Genomic DNA, 19,038 nt, shown 5'->3' with positions numbered 1-19,038 from the left:
CAAGTTTAAAACCTCGTGTACAACTGCATGTGGGATATTCTAAGAAATGTCTATTATAACTCAATTGAAAATCAATATCATCAATGTATATATTGGGCTTTGGTTTTTGTTAATTTTTTCAATCGGACAGTCGCGAGGTAGCCGACAACACTTGCATAAAATAACAAGCAAATGAATAATTGATATTATTTTACGAGATAGAATAATTATTATCGTGCGTACGCGATAGCGGCGGCCGGCCGGCCGGCCGGCCGGTTTAAGAAAATAATAATATTTATTTTTCATTTAGTTATTAATTATAATAGGCATTTCTTACAGCCTCGCATATTCAATTATCCACTAGTAACAGACTCGTGCGTGTATTATTACGACGACGTCTAGGACCGGTGTCGTTGGTATTGTTGCGTAAATGACTTTGAAATCTGACAACAACGTCAAAAAATGCCTTAATCCTTTCAAGACGGTTGTATCTTCTCTTGAAAAGGTATTCACCAAAGTATGGTGACAGATCCTCCTCTTTATTTAATTGAATTATTAATTAAAGAACAATTTAGCAAATTTATCAAAATTAATAGTAATTCAAATTTTTGTTCTCAGTCATATTTCTAATCATTAAAAAGATGCAAATACTGGAAAAAATTCATCAATGCTATCAAAGTTTTGAGTTTAATGCTCGTCTCATGAAAAGTTACATTGAAAACAATTTTTTACCTTCATTAATTTTTGCCTAACAATGCCGGATAAAGGTAAGCAATTGAAAAAGCTACATGTAACAAATTTGTATGTAATCAGTGAATGAAAGTGAAGAATTCTAGTAAAGTTTCTGAGGTTAACAGGAAAGGGAGTTGTGAATTTATGTTCTTTCATGCGTGTTAACACTTTGACAGCTACGCCGAAATCACATGTTTCGCTTAGGGACGCCACAGTGTTGTAACACAGTACACCGTTAGATGCACCCATGACCAACGTGACCGTCAAAGTGTTAATAATTCTTGGGTATGTTGGTGGTAGATACTGCTAAAATAAATGTAAAAGATGATGAAATTTAGTTCACGTTTTATTCACGAAGACAATTGTAGTGAAAGTTAATAAATATATGACAATATAAAATCACATAAAAATACAAGAGGGAATTAAAGACTTAAAGTATGCAATATCGTAAAATCTGAAGTCCGTCCAAACCCAAAACGGGAGAACTACGTAATAATTAAATAAAATAATAAAACAGAAATATAAAATAGTTATTTTAAAACGACCTTCACGTATTGAGCAGCATCAATGTCATCACGGTTTTCCAAATCTCTCAATAAGAGTTTAAAATTTTTTATTTTCTTCTCTTTACGTGAATTCCTATTATGAGCAGCTGCCATTCTATTTCTTTCATAGGTTATTAACCTGAGGAAGCGATTCCAAGCTTCATCAGAAACAAAGTCTTCTCGAGTTATGTGTTCTGTTTGAAAGCCATTCATAAAACGAATTCTTTTACGTGGTATTTCTTTGATGAATGAATTTTTCCTAAAATTACATCAGAAAGAACAATTTAAAAATTGTATATTCTTACAGAGAATCACATACAATTCGTGATATCAACAAGGTCGAAATTAGTTTCTACAACCCTCTCTAGACCAGTCCGATCATGAACATCTGTACAATTATTACAAAGTGAATAATCTACCTTCTGTTACCACTGTTTGGAACATTATTCATACTACTGTTACTTTTTTCTCCAGTTAAACAATCTTGTTCATTTATGGCTTTAATACATGTATCAGAAAGATCAGTCACCATCTCAGATTTAAAATGGTCTTTATCAACGGGTCTTTCAAACAGCTCTTCTGACCCTAAATCTTTTTCTTCTGATGGATCATCTATATCTGCAGAATTAATAATATTGGTTAATGCTTTTTTGCAAGATTCGCCACTGTTAGATGAGGTGGACTTTAGGTAATTAATTCGAAAATGGTACATCTCACTGATTTCAATGATCTTCGGATATGTTGTCAAGTTTAATATTGCAAATAACATTTTCCTATATTTACGTATAATCGCTGCTCAGTCTTAGTTTCCAAAATATTCGCGAAAAACTTCAATGAAGTTTAGATTGTGAAATCTGCGAGATATACCCTCCTCTGAATAATTACCGGATTCTTTTAAACTTATCCTTTGAGGAACCGCATCTGGACGTAGTCGTTTTCTACTTCTTAATTCATCAGTATCATGGAACGATTTGTCATCAAAGTGGTCGCTGCATATATATGCAGTTTTGAAGTTTGGGGTTGCCAATAAATTCATTGCATCCATCCATTTCTTTCTTAATAATTCATTTTTAGGAAACCTATATACGTTTATAATAAGGATTACTTTATTCAATTTTGAGGCAAGAAATCATAAATACACTTACATGTGAAAGCTACGTCTAGCGTTGGAAATTGGAGTCGCTTCTGTTTTACATATCATGCATTTCTTAGTCATGCTGAAAATTATTTAACCCATATAACCTGTATAACTTATGAAATAAATACAAATACCACAGATATATGAACACAAACTAAATAACAACTTTCAGTTATGAATGTGCATGTGTTATTAGACAAGGACAAAGGAGGCCTGTTAGCAGTATTCTATTTCTATTCCTATATCACCTTTTCATTTCTATATTGCCTTTGTTCATCCACTCCTCTATCTTTATAATAGGTATATCTATGTAAACCCAAAAGGTCGAGGGAGGCTCCAGCTACTAGTCACTGATATATATGTATGCATATCAATGTCTCTAGCAATGATATCAATGACTCACGTGAATTTGTTCCTGAAGTCAACATCTGCCAGCTAATAACTGGAGTTCTTTGCGTTTATCGCGTGCTTAGCACCACCGACAATCTACAGAAATTTACAGAATAGGTGTGACAGGAGGTAATCAATACTATTTCATGACCTACATTCTGATGATCATCCGACTTCCCACTACCATTCTCGTGTCGCATGCGATGTTATCGATTCAGTATTGTTGTGATTTAAATCAAAACTAAATTTTCCTATGAAATTACAAATGAGATAACAATAACAGTTAACAGCTAATAGTAACGCATACGCTGTCACGGACGTACAATTATAGGTAAAATTCATTATAATTATACTAACAGTGTCTTATAAATATCTAGGAAATTAAGGCGAGCAGTAGTAACATGTACAGAACGAAGTTGTTTAGAATCATATCCCCGACAACGTATTAAAAGATTATCGAAATCCAAAATGGCAGTTCTAATAATTACCGCTTAATTTTCCACGTAAAATACAATAATATTCTCTCGAAACATTTTTTTGTACCATGAAAAATAAGAAAGCAATTAAAGGTGTCAAAGTTAAGCGGGGTACCCCTACACACACACACACACATATATTAACTGTAATATTTAATAAGAATATTTAATATTTAATAAATTAATTGTATTTAACTGTAATAATAGTCATATATTTTTGTTCTAGTACTCTAGGAACTCATAACAATACAATCCTTATCGAATCTTTCGAGAAAATCTGCCGAATTTTTTCAATAATCACACATTGTGGTAATAAAAAGCGAGATTTACAGCATGGTGATATATCAATATGATGAAATGCGTTTTCCATACTCATTTCCAATTGAATGGAAATTGACTGATCTTTTGAATCGAATGATGCTTCTTACCGGAAGAATGAGAGCTCTTATCAATATATCACAACCTTTACGTTCTTACACGATGGCTCATATATCGACAATGAAGAAGTTAATTGTTTGTTTTCATTAATTAGTGAACAACGTTCAATTTAAGCGAGGTACATTGTTTTTATATGAATTTAATTTGCAAATGTTTTACTACCTAGGGTAAGTTTTATTGTTAGTTATAATTGTTAGTCTATAATTTTACCCAATTTTTCTTTTGAATTATAAATAGTATGAACAGCAATTATACAGGCTGTGGCATATAAATTGAGATATCTACATATCACCATTATCAATGGTCGTATGAAAAAGTTCCACAGTTCAAAGTTATAGTATTTCGAGGGAAACAGACAGGGGCGGACTAGGACTTAAAATTTCATTCGGCCCCTGCATTGTTAGTTCATTGATTAATTAAATTCTGTGTAAAACGGCGCCGGATCTCTACCGGTCCACCGGGAATTTTCCCAAAACTCCCGATGGCCAGCCCACACCTGGACATAGGCAATGGTATATAATGTTTTCTCTGAAAGTCATCTTTTTTTTTTTTTTTTTTTTTTTTTTTTAGTAAGATTTCAAGGCCATCATTACTTTTTTAGTGGAACCATACATTTCTTTTTTTTAATACATTAATCCATCCATCTCGGCATTATCTATAAGGAGGTATCAATACTTATTTATGTTGGAAAACAATTAATTTAGCAGATATTTTAAATTTAATTCGTCAAATTTAACGTATAAAAGATAAAGACAACGTAAATACAAGAATACCGTTCCGCGTCTTTCCAAGGAGTGTCGTTACATCGTGTTCGTTTCCTTATTTAACAGTTTAATATGAAATCAACACTTAAAAGTAAAATACGAGATCTAGATAAGAGCAATCGGTTTGATGTACTATCACATCTTGAGCTGAATTTATATTGGCCCAGTAGCATTCCAGTTCAGTAATACGATCCATTTGTTTTTCATTCCAGTAGAGCGCCGTCATTCCAGTAAGCAATCCGGCACAACGACTGGCTCTAAAGTTTACTTTTTAATCCAGTTTATTCCCCACCATCGAGAATACGGCATTCCAGCGTTACTGGAATCGTTTAGACGGTTCAATATCCAGTGCTGGTCGAAGCATAGTACAGTGTACACGAGTTTGCGTTCTTAATTAAAAATGGTGAAAAAATTAAACAAAAATCAAACTTCTAAGTTCGTTACTCTGTACAGAGAACATGAATGCTTATGGGATATCGCGTCTAAAGATTATAAAAATAGGGCTATGCGTGAATTTGCCTTGAAAAAGATTTGCGAAGATATGCAAATGGAAGGTTTTGGCGTGGAAGATGTTAAAAATAAAATAAAGTCTATTCGATCTACTTACTACTTAGAATTAGACAAGATTAAAAGGTCAACCACATCTGGTGCTAGTGGCAATGTATATCAACCTAAAATGAAATGGTTTACAGAGTTGGACTCTTTTATAAAAAATGTGGTGGTCAAAAGAAAAACGCACGTAAGTCAATTCTTAATAACCTTTATTATTTATTGTTTAAAAAAAAAAAAAAGAAAAAATGTAGATATGTATTAATGTATCATGTTGTTCTGCCATGGAAGTTTCCCCGTCATTGCCAAATAATTTGTAAACTGAGATCTTTTTTCTCCAACAGGCAAAGTAGAATTATTTTATTGTCCTGATGAGTGATATTCTCTAAAGGATTAATCTGATATCTCCAATCACCATGAATGAATGAAAATAGAGATAATGGTATCATCTTTCCGGCATGTTTACGTATTACTACACAACCTGTAGTAATATATGAGCTTGTATTTTTTCATAGCCAGTTGCAGAGGGCACGATCATGTAAACAGGTCTCGGCACCTGCTAGGGAAAACCGTCCGGAAATTGAGTCATGAAAAATCAACATGGAAAACAATAAAGTTGTCGTTCTCGCGAGATAGACAGAGATGAGTAGAGTGTCTCTGTATCGGTCTCGTCAGATATTCGTAGGATGTCATTGATGCGTAGAACGAGAACCTTCTTGCCTTCTATGTCGATTTTTCACAACTAGCCACGAGTCAACTTTCGAACGTTTCTCCACAGGCTTAGAGTAGAGGTATATGAGTATCGAGACCCGTTTATACGATCGTATGTAGGTGAAACAACGATCGTGATCAACTAATGTTATTAACACAACGCTGTTCTCTTTTTTTGTAGTTGAAGTTTAAGCTTCCATATTGTTTAAAGCCGATAATTTTTACACCTTTTCCATCGATGGCTTTATGGCACGAAGGAAAATTTCACCTGAGGAAATATTTCCACGGCTTGTTCGATGTTGATCTTTAATTAAAAAGAAAAAAGAAAAAATTAGAAATTGTATTTTCAGGATAATAATGACAGTACCCAGTCTGTATCAGAAAATAATGTCACTGCAGCCCCTACTATATGTTCTGGAATAGAATCACCTAAAACGGAATCAAAAAAGAATAAAATGCCACGACTATCTTCAATAGTTAGTAGCGCGAAATTGCTGCAAGATGACATATGCAGAGCAGAAGAAGAGGATGAATTCGATATCTTCGGAAAGCACGTCGCAAAACAATTACGAAAACTTTCAACTGAACAAGGTATCGTAGCTCAAGAAGAAATTCAAAGCGTGATAACGAAATATCGATTAAATGACCTGCGTTATTTCAATGATTAATAATAATCAGATCAAGCTAACCTTTTAATGATGTACATATTTCGCGCCAGATCTCTGGTACAAATTTTTATGTAGAGGATTTATATATCCGGAAGAAATGACTGAGGTTTTTTATAATTACTTCCAGTGGTCAGGGAAGATGATGTGACTTTTAATATTAATTTTGTTGATCTCTTTGCGTTGTTACGTTAAATGTTACTTGAAATTATGGATAATAATTCTTCAAACTTTATATTATAGCGATATCATGTTTCATATATCGTTCTATCAGTTTCTTTTTTTTTTGTGTGTGTGAATCCATTATCACTTTCAATTTACCACTTTCAGCGGTTCAAAAAAGACCGAAACAACGTAGACATCGAACAATTTTCAGTTAAACCATTGATATGCAATCGCTGAATCCATCGACTGAATTAGTGTAAGCCCAACTTTAGTCCAAACATTATATCCCATTTGTTTGAACGACAATCGGTCGATTGGTTGTCTATGTTATTCTAGTCCTTTTCGTGCCACTTTTCGTGAAAGTGGTAAACTGTAATGACAATGGATTCACGCTGAGCCATAAATACCGAGCCATCTACCGAGTCGAGACGATTCCGGTAACGCTGGATGTTCTCTCATGTTCTCGATCGACGAGGATTTGAAAAGTAGACGTTCGATCCAGTCGCTGAACTAGATCGCTTGAAATGAGATCGAATGAAAACTCTGTTCACATTACTCCAGTTAAGATCCATCGCTGGGTTGCTATTTGACAATGGACTGGAATGCTATTTGACTAGTATAAACCCAGTTTCATACAAGCCCCTGCTATGGCTGTGACAGTTAGAGCCCGTTCGGCAAACAGAAAAAATATCGGAGACTACCAAATGTGCCCGGGATACATCCGGACCACGGATGACGAATGGACACAACACTGATAACGTATAAACTGCTACATTTAAAACTACGGTGACCGATTCGGGCACGGGGCGCGGCAGGGGCACAGAACGGACATAGTTCGGTTGTGTGTAAATGGAATCTTAATCTTCATATGTTTGTCTATCGATATCCAGTATAAATATTCACGCGATTATTGATTATTCATTATTATCTACGCTGTTTTAAATTAAATACGGTACTTATTGTTAGTCAAATAATTTTAATACTTTACGCTTTCTTTACACCTGTTTGTTTACAGTATGAAGTGTGTACATGTTAAAAAAGTTTAAAAAATTAATTAAAGCTTCAATGTATTTGTTTAAGTAATAGATTAATTTTAGATAAAATGGAACGCCAAGTAAATTGATTTCGATTGATGCTTTATGTTTAAAAAAAAATGATATATCTAAGTCCGCTTAAGAGAAAGTAATCGATCAGCCAGAAGAATCTGATTCCTATCTTATCGCAAACCAACATGAAGATATAGCATTCGATGGTACTGACAGTTGTTACTATTATGATTATTGCTTACGCAGAGAGAGATTGACACGTTAAAGAGTCTGCATGAAATAATCTAATCACATTTTTCAGAGTGTTCTGTGATAAAAGTGGATATCATTTTATAAGTTTACATCTTTTCACATAAAATAAAATAAGTCATGTACAAACAAAGAACACTTCACGAGATAAAATCCACATACTGCCATGACAATGTTTTATTGTATTGTATTGTATTGTATTGTATTGTATTGATCGTCTCCTCCGACTTATCAAAAATAGCTTAGAATTTCGAACGTAAGTATTCAAACTAAATTAAATTAAATACAATATAGTGTACAGGACTTCTTCTTCTTCTTCTTCTTCTTCTTCTTCTTCTTCTTCTTCTTCTTCTTCTTCTTCTTCTCCGTTTAAATTCTAATTGTTTCACGATCTTAGAAAGTTATTCTACAAGCATTGGGAAATAGGCATGCCAAGGAGATGATAATTGCAATATTTATCAATGAAAAATAAATCACTGAAACGAGATAAAGAAAACTGAAAACGATTGAAAATATATCGAACTGAACGCAGTGTTTAGTTGACTGTTCGTAGAACACAACAGTAATGTGGTCTCAACAATTAATTTTGAGTATATTAGTTTTAAATATAAATGGTCTCGTCCGACATCCAGAAGGTAGGGTTAAATCAGTTTTGGTTAATCAAGTTCAACATTTTATTTACCTACTAAATAATAAATAACATATTAAAATAATATTTTAGCTGTAAATAGGAATTAAATTTCTTTTAATTGAATTTAAACGAAAGTAATTTAAGATTCTAACATTAATCTATTTATTATTTCTTATTTGCAAATGAAATTTTACTTTTTTATTTGCCCTTAATCGAAAAACGAACGATGATATACAAATAAACTATTTTGCCGTATCTGTCTCATTTTGATGTATTCATCACAGCTAACGTACATTATTAAACATTGTAATTTACAGTAATTTCTCTGATTGAAATGTTACATTTGCGTAATAAATAACTAAAATAAATAAAAATCATAAATAAAAGATAACACTTCATTTGTAAATGGCAATTAATTTCATTATTCTAAATAACATATTTAGACTTACCCAAATAGCAAATAATTTATTTACGTTTTTTATTTGAACTCTCTATTTAAATAATTATTTCAGTGAAAATTTATTCAACATAATACTCGACATTGGCTAAGTATACTTTAAATAATAAAAGTGCTTTTATTTTTCAATGAAAATAACAATGTTTACTATTTAACTGATGCCTGATAGAGATATGTTGCTCTTGAGATATGTTGTCAGGATCATCATTTTGAATAATTTTTTTTCTCGTACGTACGAGATAACGGGTAGTCGGTTTTTAGTTTTCAAGTTGTACATAAAAGTATGTTTGGTATCGTACAAGCTGCGTGAAACAGTCGATTTGTTATCTCCTCGTGAATTCTAGCGGGATTTTTTTAAATATCTTCATAGTGACGTATAAACAATGAAAAAAATAATAAAAATTCCAGTCACTGAATTCCAAATGTAAGGTGGTACATAGATAGGGTTGGGCTATCTAAAGGATAGTAGCACATGTGTACATGTGCAGTACCGATAATAGCGCGACTACATCAACACAATTATAATTTGGAAACACACACATATTCACATATACACAGGCAATAGTTATAATATCTAATCTACAATTTTGTATAGAACATGGAAAGGAAGTATGCACATATGTGATATTAAACATACTTTTGTGTACAACTTGAGAACTAGAACTGACCATCCTGTGACAGGACCGTCGCATATCCTTTACGCGCCCACCTACAGAAAAACTAATAACATCAGGCTGTGTCCCCTTTGAAGTCATTCTACTTTTATCTGAAACATTTTTTGATACAATTGATCGTATCAAAAATAATTTCAGCTTAAACTCTTAGATGAATCATCCTGTCGTACGTATATGAAAAAGTTGTTCAGAATGATGATCTTGATAACATATTTCAACGGTATCGGCATTCGATATCGTAATCGGTAAAGTGGTAATTATTTAGCAATTCAACCTAATTTTCTTCTACTAATTGAAATTAAAAGAGAATAAACTTCCTTTCAATTGTTCAATAAAAACAATATATTGTAATTATTTATAATACTTCTTTATATAATAAAATAAAGAATAACGAACTGATTCATCAACAGATATAGATGTGAATTCGTTTTCAAATGAAATTGAATTATGGACCAAGTTGGACTATGAGGGGGAATTGTTCAATGATATGATAGAATCCTTGAAAATTCCTACAGAACTTCAGAATTCTGACTGGAGATCTTTTTCAGCAAATTCTGATACTAAGATATGTACAATATGTCGAGGAATTTTAAAAACATTTTTCAATTTACGACGTAAAGGAATGTCAGAAGAAGATATAAAAGATAAAATAGTAAAATTATGTGTACTGTTCAATATTCAAACCGAAAGAGTTTGTAAAGGAGTTGTTGAACTGAACTTGGTAATATGTACATATGTAATTAGATTTATCAAAATATTTGAGAATTAATGTATAAATTATTTTAATTTTTTATTTTTTTCATAGCCTATCATTCTCTATATAATAGATTCGAAACCAAATTTAACAGCAAACACAGTTTGTGGCATTGTTCTAGAATCAAAATCATGTCCTTTAAGCGATCCTGAATTTGATTGGAATATTCATGTTGATAACAATTCTAATGCAACAATTACCGATAATGAAACACAAAAGCAAATAAAAATTTTACAAATAACAGACCTACATTATGATCCCCTTTATGAACCATATGGCAATTCGATTTTGTGTAGAGAACCAGTTTGTTGTCGAAAAGGACAAAATGAACCTAACATGACTTCATTCGCTGGCTTTTGGGGAGATTATAACTCCTGTGATACCCCATGGCATGCAATCACCGATGCCTTAAATCATATAAAAGACACACATCAGGTAATCTCTAATGCAACTAATTTAGTATAGAAAAAAGGAACAAAATCCAGCTAATGTCTGATTAATGTATCCTTCATTTAGTATTCATAAGATATTTATCTAAAATACATATAATCTTAAAATCTTCCTTTTATTTTTTCTTCTACTTTAGTTCAAATCTAAATTAGTTATTGTAGATAACTATGCATAGTAAGATTTATGCAAAAAATATTAAATATGGCTAAAAAATGAATTTTTAATTTTAATTTTAAATCAAATTTAATTTAATTTCCAGGATATAGATTTCATATATTTTACTGGTGATGTTATAGACCATGGAGTATGGGAAACTTCAAAGGAAGGAAATGTACAAAGTCTTGTAAAAATTTATGAATATATTCATGATACTTTTAATAATACTATAATATATCCAATATTTGGAAATCATGAATCAAATCCTTTAAATCAGTAAGTTTATTGAAATCTCCAATGAAATTCTCTACGATGCATAAAGAATATTTCATAACACTTGTATATAAATTTATCAGATTAGCTAAATGATTCTATGTAAAATAAACTCACTCTTTTCGATAAGATAAAAAAAAAAAAAAAATGTACATTCGTTCAATTAATGAAATTAATGTTCCTTTATTTATTGTGTTTCGAAATAAGATATGCTTTTACGAAATTCTGTATTTTGAAATTCATTCCCTGAACTGTTTTCTAAATGTATTTTTCATACAAACATTACGAAGTTATATATTACGAAAATATTTTAGATCTGTAAATGAATATTGTTTTAGTTATAATTGACGATTTTCTGAATTATATGCAGGTTCGCACCAAAAAATATAACGCAAGACAATTTAACTACAAGTTGGCTTTATAAATTAATGGCACACCTATGGATTGCATATGGATGGTTACCAGAACATACTCGTTCTACTATACTTCAAGGAGGATATTACACTGTTGTCCCAAAAAGAGGATTTAGAATTATAGCTTTAAATAGCAATGTGTGTTATTCTTACAATTGGTATGTGAAATGAATACAATGCTATAATTGTATAAATTTAATTATACAGAATGTCACTATCAGAAGTAAATTTTCTAAAAGAAAATAGTAAAATACATATCAGAATCATATTCTATTTTATAACTTATTTTGTGATTGACTTTCTTCGTATTTCTTTCAATTATTTTGTTATACAGGTGGCTTTGGTATAATCCGCAAGATCCTGATAATCAATTACATTGGCTTGCAACTATTCTTTCTGAAGCAGAGAGGAATGATGAATTTGTACATGTTTTATCCCATATACCCTCTAATAGTAATAGCTGTTTTAAAACATGGAAACGAGAATATTTAAGAATAGTTAACAGATTTTCCCATATAATTAAAGCTGAATTCAATGGACATACTCATAATGATGAAATAGCAATATTTTATAATTCTGATATGAAAGCAACAAATGTTGCCTGGAATGGTGGTAGTGTAACAGCTTATTCAAAATTGAATCCGAATTATAAAATATATATAGTAAATTGCAGTAATTATGTAAGTTGTTCTTTCTTTCATTTATGATATGATAAAAAATAAACTGGATTATAAGAATATGTAAATAACTTTTTTTATTTTAATTTAGGGTAAAAATAATAGCAAATAGACGCTCAAATTTCTTTTCTTACAGGAAGTAGCTGATTACCAAAATTGGATGTATGATCTCAGTTCTGCCAATAAAAATATCCATGTAAGACCAACCTGGTATAAATCATATTCTTTTAAAGCAGAATATGATCTTCCAGATTTATCTGTTAAATCCTTAAATAATTGGCTCTCTACAGCAGCAAAGAATGAAACACTGTTAAATAAGTATTACAAGTATGTTAGAATTATAATAAAAGTTATATCATTCAGTATTATTCTATTATTGTACATTATATAGTGGTTCATTATATGCGTATAGTAAGAATTTATTTTTTATTGTAGGAACTTTTACAAGCGAGCGGCACCTTCATTGCAAGAAAGTTGTGATATAAACTGTAAGAAACAGTATTTATGTCGTATGATTGTTCATTCAAGAACTGAACTGTGTGATAACATTTTAAAGGATTGAAATTAAAATTGAAATAAAAAATCAAATTTTGCTATAGTTTTGTAAGTTTAATATATTTGTAATATGAATTTTACCTAATTAAAATTTACAAATTCTTAATAGTATTAATGAGCTTCATTTGGCGCCTTACAAATCTACCCATTTTGCTATTGATCTATCAAACACTTTTTCTGATGGAATTTTATCGAACACAGTAATCTAAAAGCACAATGATCGAGTTATATAATATTAATAAATATTTAATCAATATAATATTTAATCATAAGACAATGTTTTAATTACCTGTTTTCTAACATAAATTAAAAGTTTTTCTAGATGTTCTGGATTGTTACATTCTAAGCAAAAGAACCTTCTCCATAATGCACTAGCTAATACCTTGTCATCTGACATGATTCCTTCATCATAACCAACTATAGCTGCATTAAATTGATATGATAAATCTGCTACTTGTCTTTTCTTTGTTCTTGGAGTCATTGGCTAGTGATAAAAAAATTGTAAGTATTTTACATTATGAGCTGATTAGTGGGAGTTAAATTTAATAAAATAAAAATGAAACTAGAGATATGAAACTTCTATATAAAAAAAAAAAAAAAATAAATTAGGGTAAATTAGAACCAGATAACATCACACAATTTATTGACTACTCACACCAAGTAATTCTGCTCTTATAAGAACATCGTGCCACATAGCCTCGACCATTTTGCTTATAACTAACTTGCCCTTCTCTCCTTCAGCCATGAAACGTACCATTAACATCCAAACATGCAATTCTGTGACTAGGAACCAAGAGAAAAATGTATCTGACATATTGAAACCTAATAAGTAAAAATAATGATTAAATAATTACAAAATTAATTCACTTAACGAAATCACATCAAATGGAATTAATAAGAAATTAAGGAGAATAACATACCTTTGTAAAATATCGAATAATTGAGTCCATCAGGAATGTCACCATACAAATCATAACCCAATTCAGTTAAATACTAAAATACAAAGAAATATAAATAATTATTACATGAATATTACGAATATATAGATATTATATTTGGAGATATTAAAATTACAATGAATAATCATACTCACAGTTTTTTTTTTAAAAAGATCAAACTTATGTGACAATGTTTTAATTATTCCAATTTGACTTATTGGTTTAATTAAACTCTTAGATGTATGTACATTCTTATGAAAATGACAAGATTGAGATCTGATTAAAAAGTTGATGCCACTATTATCAACCAGCTTGTATTCTGTGATATATTTTAATGTCAACACTAATGGTATCTTCTGTCATAAATATTTCATATCATCCATCAAATCAAGAAAGAATAATTGAATTAGATACCATAAATATAAAATTATAACAGTTACATTTAGAATTTATATTTTCACAAGATTGAATCAAAATAATACAGCTAATAAATAAATGGGAAGACATAAGATTATAAGATATATTTAAAAGTATTTATACATATAAAAATGTTCCGTATATTATTAAAATTTATATATAATTATAGACTTATGTAAAGTAGATTATTATATAGATCATAATCGATTATGTAGACACAAATACTATTACTACGAATATAAAACTAATCAATAAATAAAAGTCACAATATTTCATATGTAAAAGAACAAAAGTTGTCAATAATCAAAGAAATTATTTATAATATGATAAATTAAAGTTACTTATTATTTTTTAATATTAGAGGTTAAATTAACATCTCTTTATTATAAATGCAAATATACCTTATTGGAAGTAAACGTTCTTACACAGTGCATCATTCTGCTATGTATATTTAAAATTTTTCACACTATATAAAAGACATTTAACTTTTTACTTTTTAAATGAGAAACTAAATTATAACCCCTGTTGTCTTTTTAAATGCAGAAGCATTTTTCTCCATATGCTCCTGAATACAAAGCGCGGCAAAGTTCGAAACAATCGCATTTCTTATGATTTTATTAAAAATGTTTCTTAAGAGGTAAACTTGTCCAGTTTAGACATTTAAAAATTATTAATCATTAAATACTTACTATACGTTAAAAATTATAAATAGTTCCTTAAAATAATAAAAATCTTTTATTTAATTATAAGTATCTCAACCCTGACAATTTTATTCTATACAGAAATTTTCTTTTACATGTATGTAATATAAATGTTTTAAACTTTTTACTTTAAGCTTCATTGAAGCTTTTATGTATTAAAGAAATGAAATAAAACAATATGATTACTATGATAAGTATTTATCTATATATCTATAGATATTCATATTCTTTACATATTAATTATATATGTCTGTACATATATACGAATCGTTTGTGCGTTTCTAATAAATAAATAAAATTAATAATAATTTAAATATTTATATAGTAAGATGATCGTTATTGACTATGTTTTTATCAAATTGACAGTTCTGAATTCACCTGTCTATATAACTTCAAATGTTAAATTAAAATTTCGAATATATTGGATAAGAATTACATTTATAAATATTGATATAAATGAGTGATACAGTATACATATATGTATGTATACATACTTTTCAGAAAGGTTTACGCATGCGTTTTCATGTTTGTCGTATATCCAAATTTTTAACTATGTATGTATTACTTGATGATGCCGCGTCAAAGATAGAAATAACCGAGTTGTACAAGTAAAATGTAAATTATACAGAAAGAGGAATTGTAAAAATATCCAAGAAGTTTTGTTAAAATGTACTCTATAAAAACACCCACTTTAAGAATCGATGAAGCTGATCTTAAATGTAAAAATGGTTGTGGATTTTATGGAAATGCCGAATGGGAAGGTTATTGTAGCAAATGTTATCGAGAGTATTTACAAAAACAAAGATCAGAAACAGAATGTAATGTTTGTGGACAGAGGTACGATTTATACGTTTATTGATCAATTTATATTAAGTTAGATCCACCAAATTTTTTTTTTTTTATTATTTTTAAAGCCATGTATGTGTATGTAATTGTAAAAATTTTAGAAATTTTCATTCTTTTATATTGTGAACTTTGTGATAACAATTACATTGCATTAAAATGATAATTAACTTGGAATTACGTTTCAAGCGACATTAAATATGTTTATAATTAGATATATTTATACATGAAAAACAATTAGAAATTGTACTATTTAGATTTCATTTCTTTTTTTCCTCGCCAAATTTTTTGTGCTTTAATATAATGTTATATTAATTTCCGTGTAAAAATTAATAACTTATTTATTTATTATTTCTTAAACATGTAACAAGGAATATCTTATTCGCATAAGGAGAGATATACTATGGATTTATATACTTTTTATATTTATCGATACATTCTGATTAACATTATTAATGTTTCAGTGCCTCTTCTAACAAGAATGCAATTAGCGCATATCAAAAATATGAGGAGAAGAAAGTACAACAAGAGAAAAAGTATAAGTTATTAAATATATCTTTTCGTAAACCAGTTGCAAAAGGTACATTTGTCCTATAGTATATTTAACTTTGTATTTGATTTTTGTAAAACATTTACTCAATATATATAAAAAAAAATTTAACTGCTATTTTATGTATACTTTCTTTTATCAGATTTCTTGTAAATATTATTTATATTACTTACATTATTCTGAAAGTTTTGATTTTTACTAAAGTACAGGGGTACCAAGAATTACTTTATGAATTAACAAAAGATAATCCTGATCTTGAAAAAGTAAAAGCTGACAACCGCGACCTAATAGGTATAATTGCTAAAACACCGGTAGAAAAGGATGTTAGAAAGTGTATGCACTCCTTTATAATTGAGATACTGCAGAATAAAGATGTGAAGAGAATAGAGGAACTTTCAGAGATTACACAAACATTTTATCAAGTATTTGCTAAACGTTTAGAAAATAGTGTTAAATATGCAGGTATTGAAAAAAATTAATTTATATTAAAATAATCTGGACATTAACAAATTAGTGTCTTAAAAGTAGTTACAACATGAACATCTTTAATTTACTATTTCAGATATATCGCCAGAAGTTAAAGAAAAATTATTAGATTATGTAGAAAGATATGCAATGACTTTGCTGTACAGAATTCTGTTTTGTCCACCTTTTACAAACGACGAAGAGAAAGACTTGGCAATACAGAAAAGGTTCACCTTATTCATAAGTCAAATTAATAACATTTCAGATAAAATAGAATGACAGTTATGATAATTACAGAATTCGGCAATTGAACTGGGTTAGCGGAAAAAATTTGGAATGTCGAATACATGAAACCAGTTCTGAAGTTAGAGAACTTGTTTATACTTCCATAACTGGTTTGTTATTAAAAAAGTTTTAATCAGTTATGTTAATCTCCAATATTTCCAATTATTGAATGTGTTAGATTTATTCACCGATTATTTAAAAATAGCTTACTAATTTGTTGTAGATTTATTAAATATGGATTCTGCAAAAGCTCCACAAGAAAAGCTTTCTTGCGTTATTTATTGTTGTCGCAATATATTTGTAATGTTACAACAATCTGTTGGTGGGCCTGCATCTGCAGATGAATTCCTTCCTGCCTTAATTTTCATCGTTCTAAAAGCTAATCCTGCTCGTCTTAAAAGTAACATCAATTTTATTACTAGGTTCTGTAATGCAAGCAGGTTAATGACAGGGGAAGGTGGATATTACTTCACAAATCTGGTAACATTTATTTTAATATTTATCAAGAAGATTACTACTATTTTATAGTGAAACAATCAATGAATAAAAACAATTAGCTTCCCTTATATGACATTTAACGTAATGAAATAACAACAACAACAACGATAATAATACTAATAATAATAATTTCAGTGTTGTGCTGTATCTTTTATTGAAAATTTGACAGCTGAATCATTAAATATGGACGAAAAAGATTTTAATGCTTATATGTCTGGAGAACGTGTACCTGCTAATACATGGGAATCTGCTTTAATGATATGTGAAGTACATACTACATTATTCTTTAATGATATTAAATTACTAATTAAATATTTTTAGTATAATTCATTTTCACATATGTGCAGAGTCTGCACTTAATGTGCGAAGATATAACCCTCCTTGATGAAATGAAAGCCAAAACTGCAGAAATAATGACTGAAGCATTAAACTTAAAAGAAAAGATGTTACAATTTCAGGATGAAATGAAGTCGGAAGTGAACACGGTTTTAGACAGAACTCCATTGTTAATTACACATAGCCAAAGATTGCCTACTAATTTAGATTGTGAAGATATTGAAAGTTATCAGTTACCACCTCCAATTATTCCACAAGTAAGAAATCTTTTTAATTAATAAATTTTCAATTAACAAATTCATTATAAATAGATACTTGTAACAACAGGTTTGTCCTGCCACAATTAATAATTCCACACCACAAAACGATGTGAGAACTTCTTTAATAGAAGATTGTATTACACCGTCTCCTACTTTTGATTTTCCTTCTTTCATTGGTGATGACAGTTTTGATGTGAGCAAAGCAGAGGATGAAACAAGTCTTATAAGTTTGGATACACAAAGTGATTTTGACACACAACAGGACAAATCTACAAATGAACTACTAGTATCTACCCATTTGAATTTACCATGTTCTACAGAATCAGAACAAGAAGATTATCATGGTTTCACTGTTCAAGGTTCGAATATACCTACAATACCTTGTAGTACTGGTGACTTATCTTTGAATACTACAGAAATGGAGTGTGAAAATTATACAAGTTATTTCCATAATTCATAAAACAGATATATTTTAGTTGAAGTTTTAGAAACTGTTGCTTAATTCCTATAAATAGATTGTGCGATATTACACTGTCCAATACAAATTTTTATTTGCGGTATCCTTCAGGTGGTTTTTACAATCAGAATTACTTTGTTACTCTCACTTTTCAAAAAATACAAGTTCCCATACAAGCAAGTAACGTTCAGCAAAAATGAATAGAATACACACACACACACACACACAATGTAAATTACTTAATTATTTTAATCCTACAAATCTGTTCTGATAAAATATGGAGAAAAGTTTTTATCAAAAGGTTTGTCAATCGATTATCCCATTCCTTCTACATATTCTATATAAACATAATAATTAAAACGTATATTACAAAAGTAAACTGTTAAAATTAATAATATGTT

At 29.7% G+C, this 19,038-nt stretch overlaps 5 protein-coding genes across 9 annotated transcripts; 3 read left to right on the top strand and 2 right to left on the bottom strand.

The window, feature by feature from the left end:
• Window positions 1-1,081: 1,081 nt before the first annotated feature.
• Window positions 1,082-3,137, bottom strand: LOC132915205 (uncharacterized). 2 transcript variants are annotated; one of them, XM_060974934.1, is made up of 6 exons: window positions 2,798-3,137; window positions 2,643-2,700; window positions 2,402-2,473; window positions 2,142-2,335; window positions 1,676-1,868; window positions 1,082-1,515 (listed from the first exon to the last, which is right to left on the bottom strand). In XM_060974934.1, the coding sequence occupies exons 1-6, from the start codon at window positions 2,820-2,822 to the stop codon at window positions 1,242-1,244; spliced, it is 816 nt and encodes a 271-aa protein (XP_060830917.1). In that variant the 5' UTR covers window positions 2,823-3,137; the 3' UTR covers window positions 1,082-1,241. The 2 variants fall into 2 exon arrangements, with proteins under 2 accessions (XP_060830917.1, XP_060830919.1); XM_060974936.1 differs by lacking the exon at window positions 2,643-2,700 and having other exon boundaries at window positions 2,798-3,136.
• Window positions 3,138-3,430: 293 nt separating this feature from the next.
• Window positions 3,431-7,627, top strand: LOC132915207 (uncharacterized). Its single transcript, XM_060974939.1, has 4 exons — window positions 3,431-3,865; window positions 3,956-4,210; window positions 4,675-5,201; window positions 6,073-7,627. The coding sequence occupies exons 3-4, from the start codon at window positions 4,863-4,865 to the stop codon at window positions 6,388-6,390; spliced, it is 657 nt and encodes a 218-aa protein (XP_060830922.1). The 5' UTR covers window positions 3,431-3,865; window positions 3,956-4,210; window positions 4,675-4,862; the 3' UTR covers window positions 6,391-7,627.
• A 460-nt stretch (window positions 7,628-8,087) lies between these two features.
• Window positions 8,088-12,930, top strand: LOC132915203 (sphingomyelin phosphodiesterase 1-like). Of its 2 annotated transcripts, XM_060974931.1 has the most exons (9): window positions 8,088-8,103; window positions 8,245-8,482; window positions 10,020-10,330; window positions 10,415-10,798; window positions 11,073-11,245; window positions 11,613-11,813; window positions 11,990-12,335; window positions 12,469-12,659; window positions 12,768-12,930. In XM_060974931.1, exons 2-9 carry the CDS (start codon window positions 8,413-8,415, stop codon window positions 12,892-12,894), a joined length of 1,803 nt encoding a protein of 600 aa, XP_060830914.1. In that variant the 5' UTR covers window positions 8,088-8,103; window positions 8,245-8,412; the 3' UTR covers window positions 12,895-12,930. The 2 variants fall into 2 exon arrangements, with proteins under 2 accessions (XP_060830914.1, XP_060830915.1); XM_060974932.1 differs by lacking the exon at window positions 8,088-8,103 and having other exon boundaries at window positions 8,199-8,482.
• LOC132915206 (ubiquinol-cytochrome-c reductase complex assembly factor 1) lies at window positions 12,679-14,828 on the bottom strand. 3 transcript variants are annotated; one of them, XR_009659801.1, is made up of 7 exons: window positions 14,644-14,828; window positions 13,981-14,181; window positions 13,808-13,880; window positions 13,543-13,709; window positions 13,177-13,371; window positions 12,969-13,092; window positions 12,679-12,818 (listed from the first exon to the last, which is right to left on the bottom strand). XR_009659801.1 is itself a non-coding variant. In XM_060974937.1 (6 exons), exons 1-6 carry the CDS (start codon window positions 14,677-14,679, stop codon window positions 13,021-13,023), a joined length of 744 nt encoding a protein of 247 aa, XP_060830920.1. In that variant the 5' UTR covers window positions 14,680-14,828; the 3' UTR covers window positions 12,934-13,020. The 3 variants fall into 3 exon arrangements, 2 of the variants coding, with proteins under 2 accessions (XP_060830920.1, XP_060830921.1); XM_060974937.1 differs by lacking the exon at window positions 12,679-12,818 and having other exon boundaries at window positions 12,934-13,092; XM_060974938.1 differs by lacking the exon at window positions 12,679-12,818 and having other exon boundaries at window positions 12,934-13,092; window positions 13,981-14,178.
• Window positions 14,829-15,480: 652 nt separating this feature from the next.
• Window positions 15,481-18,937, top strand: LOC132915130 (rab5 GDP/GTP exchange factor). Its single transcript, XM_060974823.1, has 9 exons — window positions 15,481-15,780; window positions 16,251-16,366; window positions 16,541-16,798; window positions 16,899-17,028; window positions 17,099-17,196; window positions 17,310-17,566; window positions 17,720-17,851; window positions 17,932-18,177; window positions 18,248-18,937. The coding sequence occupies exons 1-9, from the start codon at window positions 15,611-15,613 to the stop codon at window positions 18,638-18,640; spliced, it is 1,800 nt and encodes a 599-aa protein (XP_060830806.1). The 5' UTR covers window positions 15,481-15,610; the 3' UTR covers window positions 18,641-18,937.
• The last annotated feature ends 101 nt before the right edge of the window (window positions 18,938-19,038 follow it).

Source organism: Bombus pascuorum, chromosome 16 (genome assembly GCF_905332965.1).
Source record: "Bombus pascuorum chromosome 16, iyBomPasc1.1, whole genome shotgun sequence".
Lineage (NCBI taxonomy): Eukaryota > Metazoa > Arthropoda > Insecta > Hymenoptera > Apidae > Bombus > Bombus pascuorum.
Note: the sequence above shows the minus strand (reverse complement) of the source record. Positions and strands in the feature narration are given on the sequence as shown.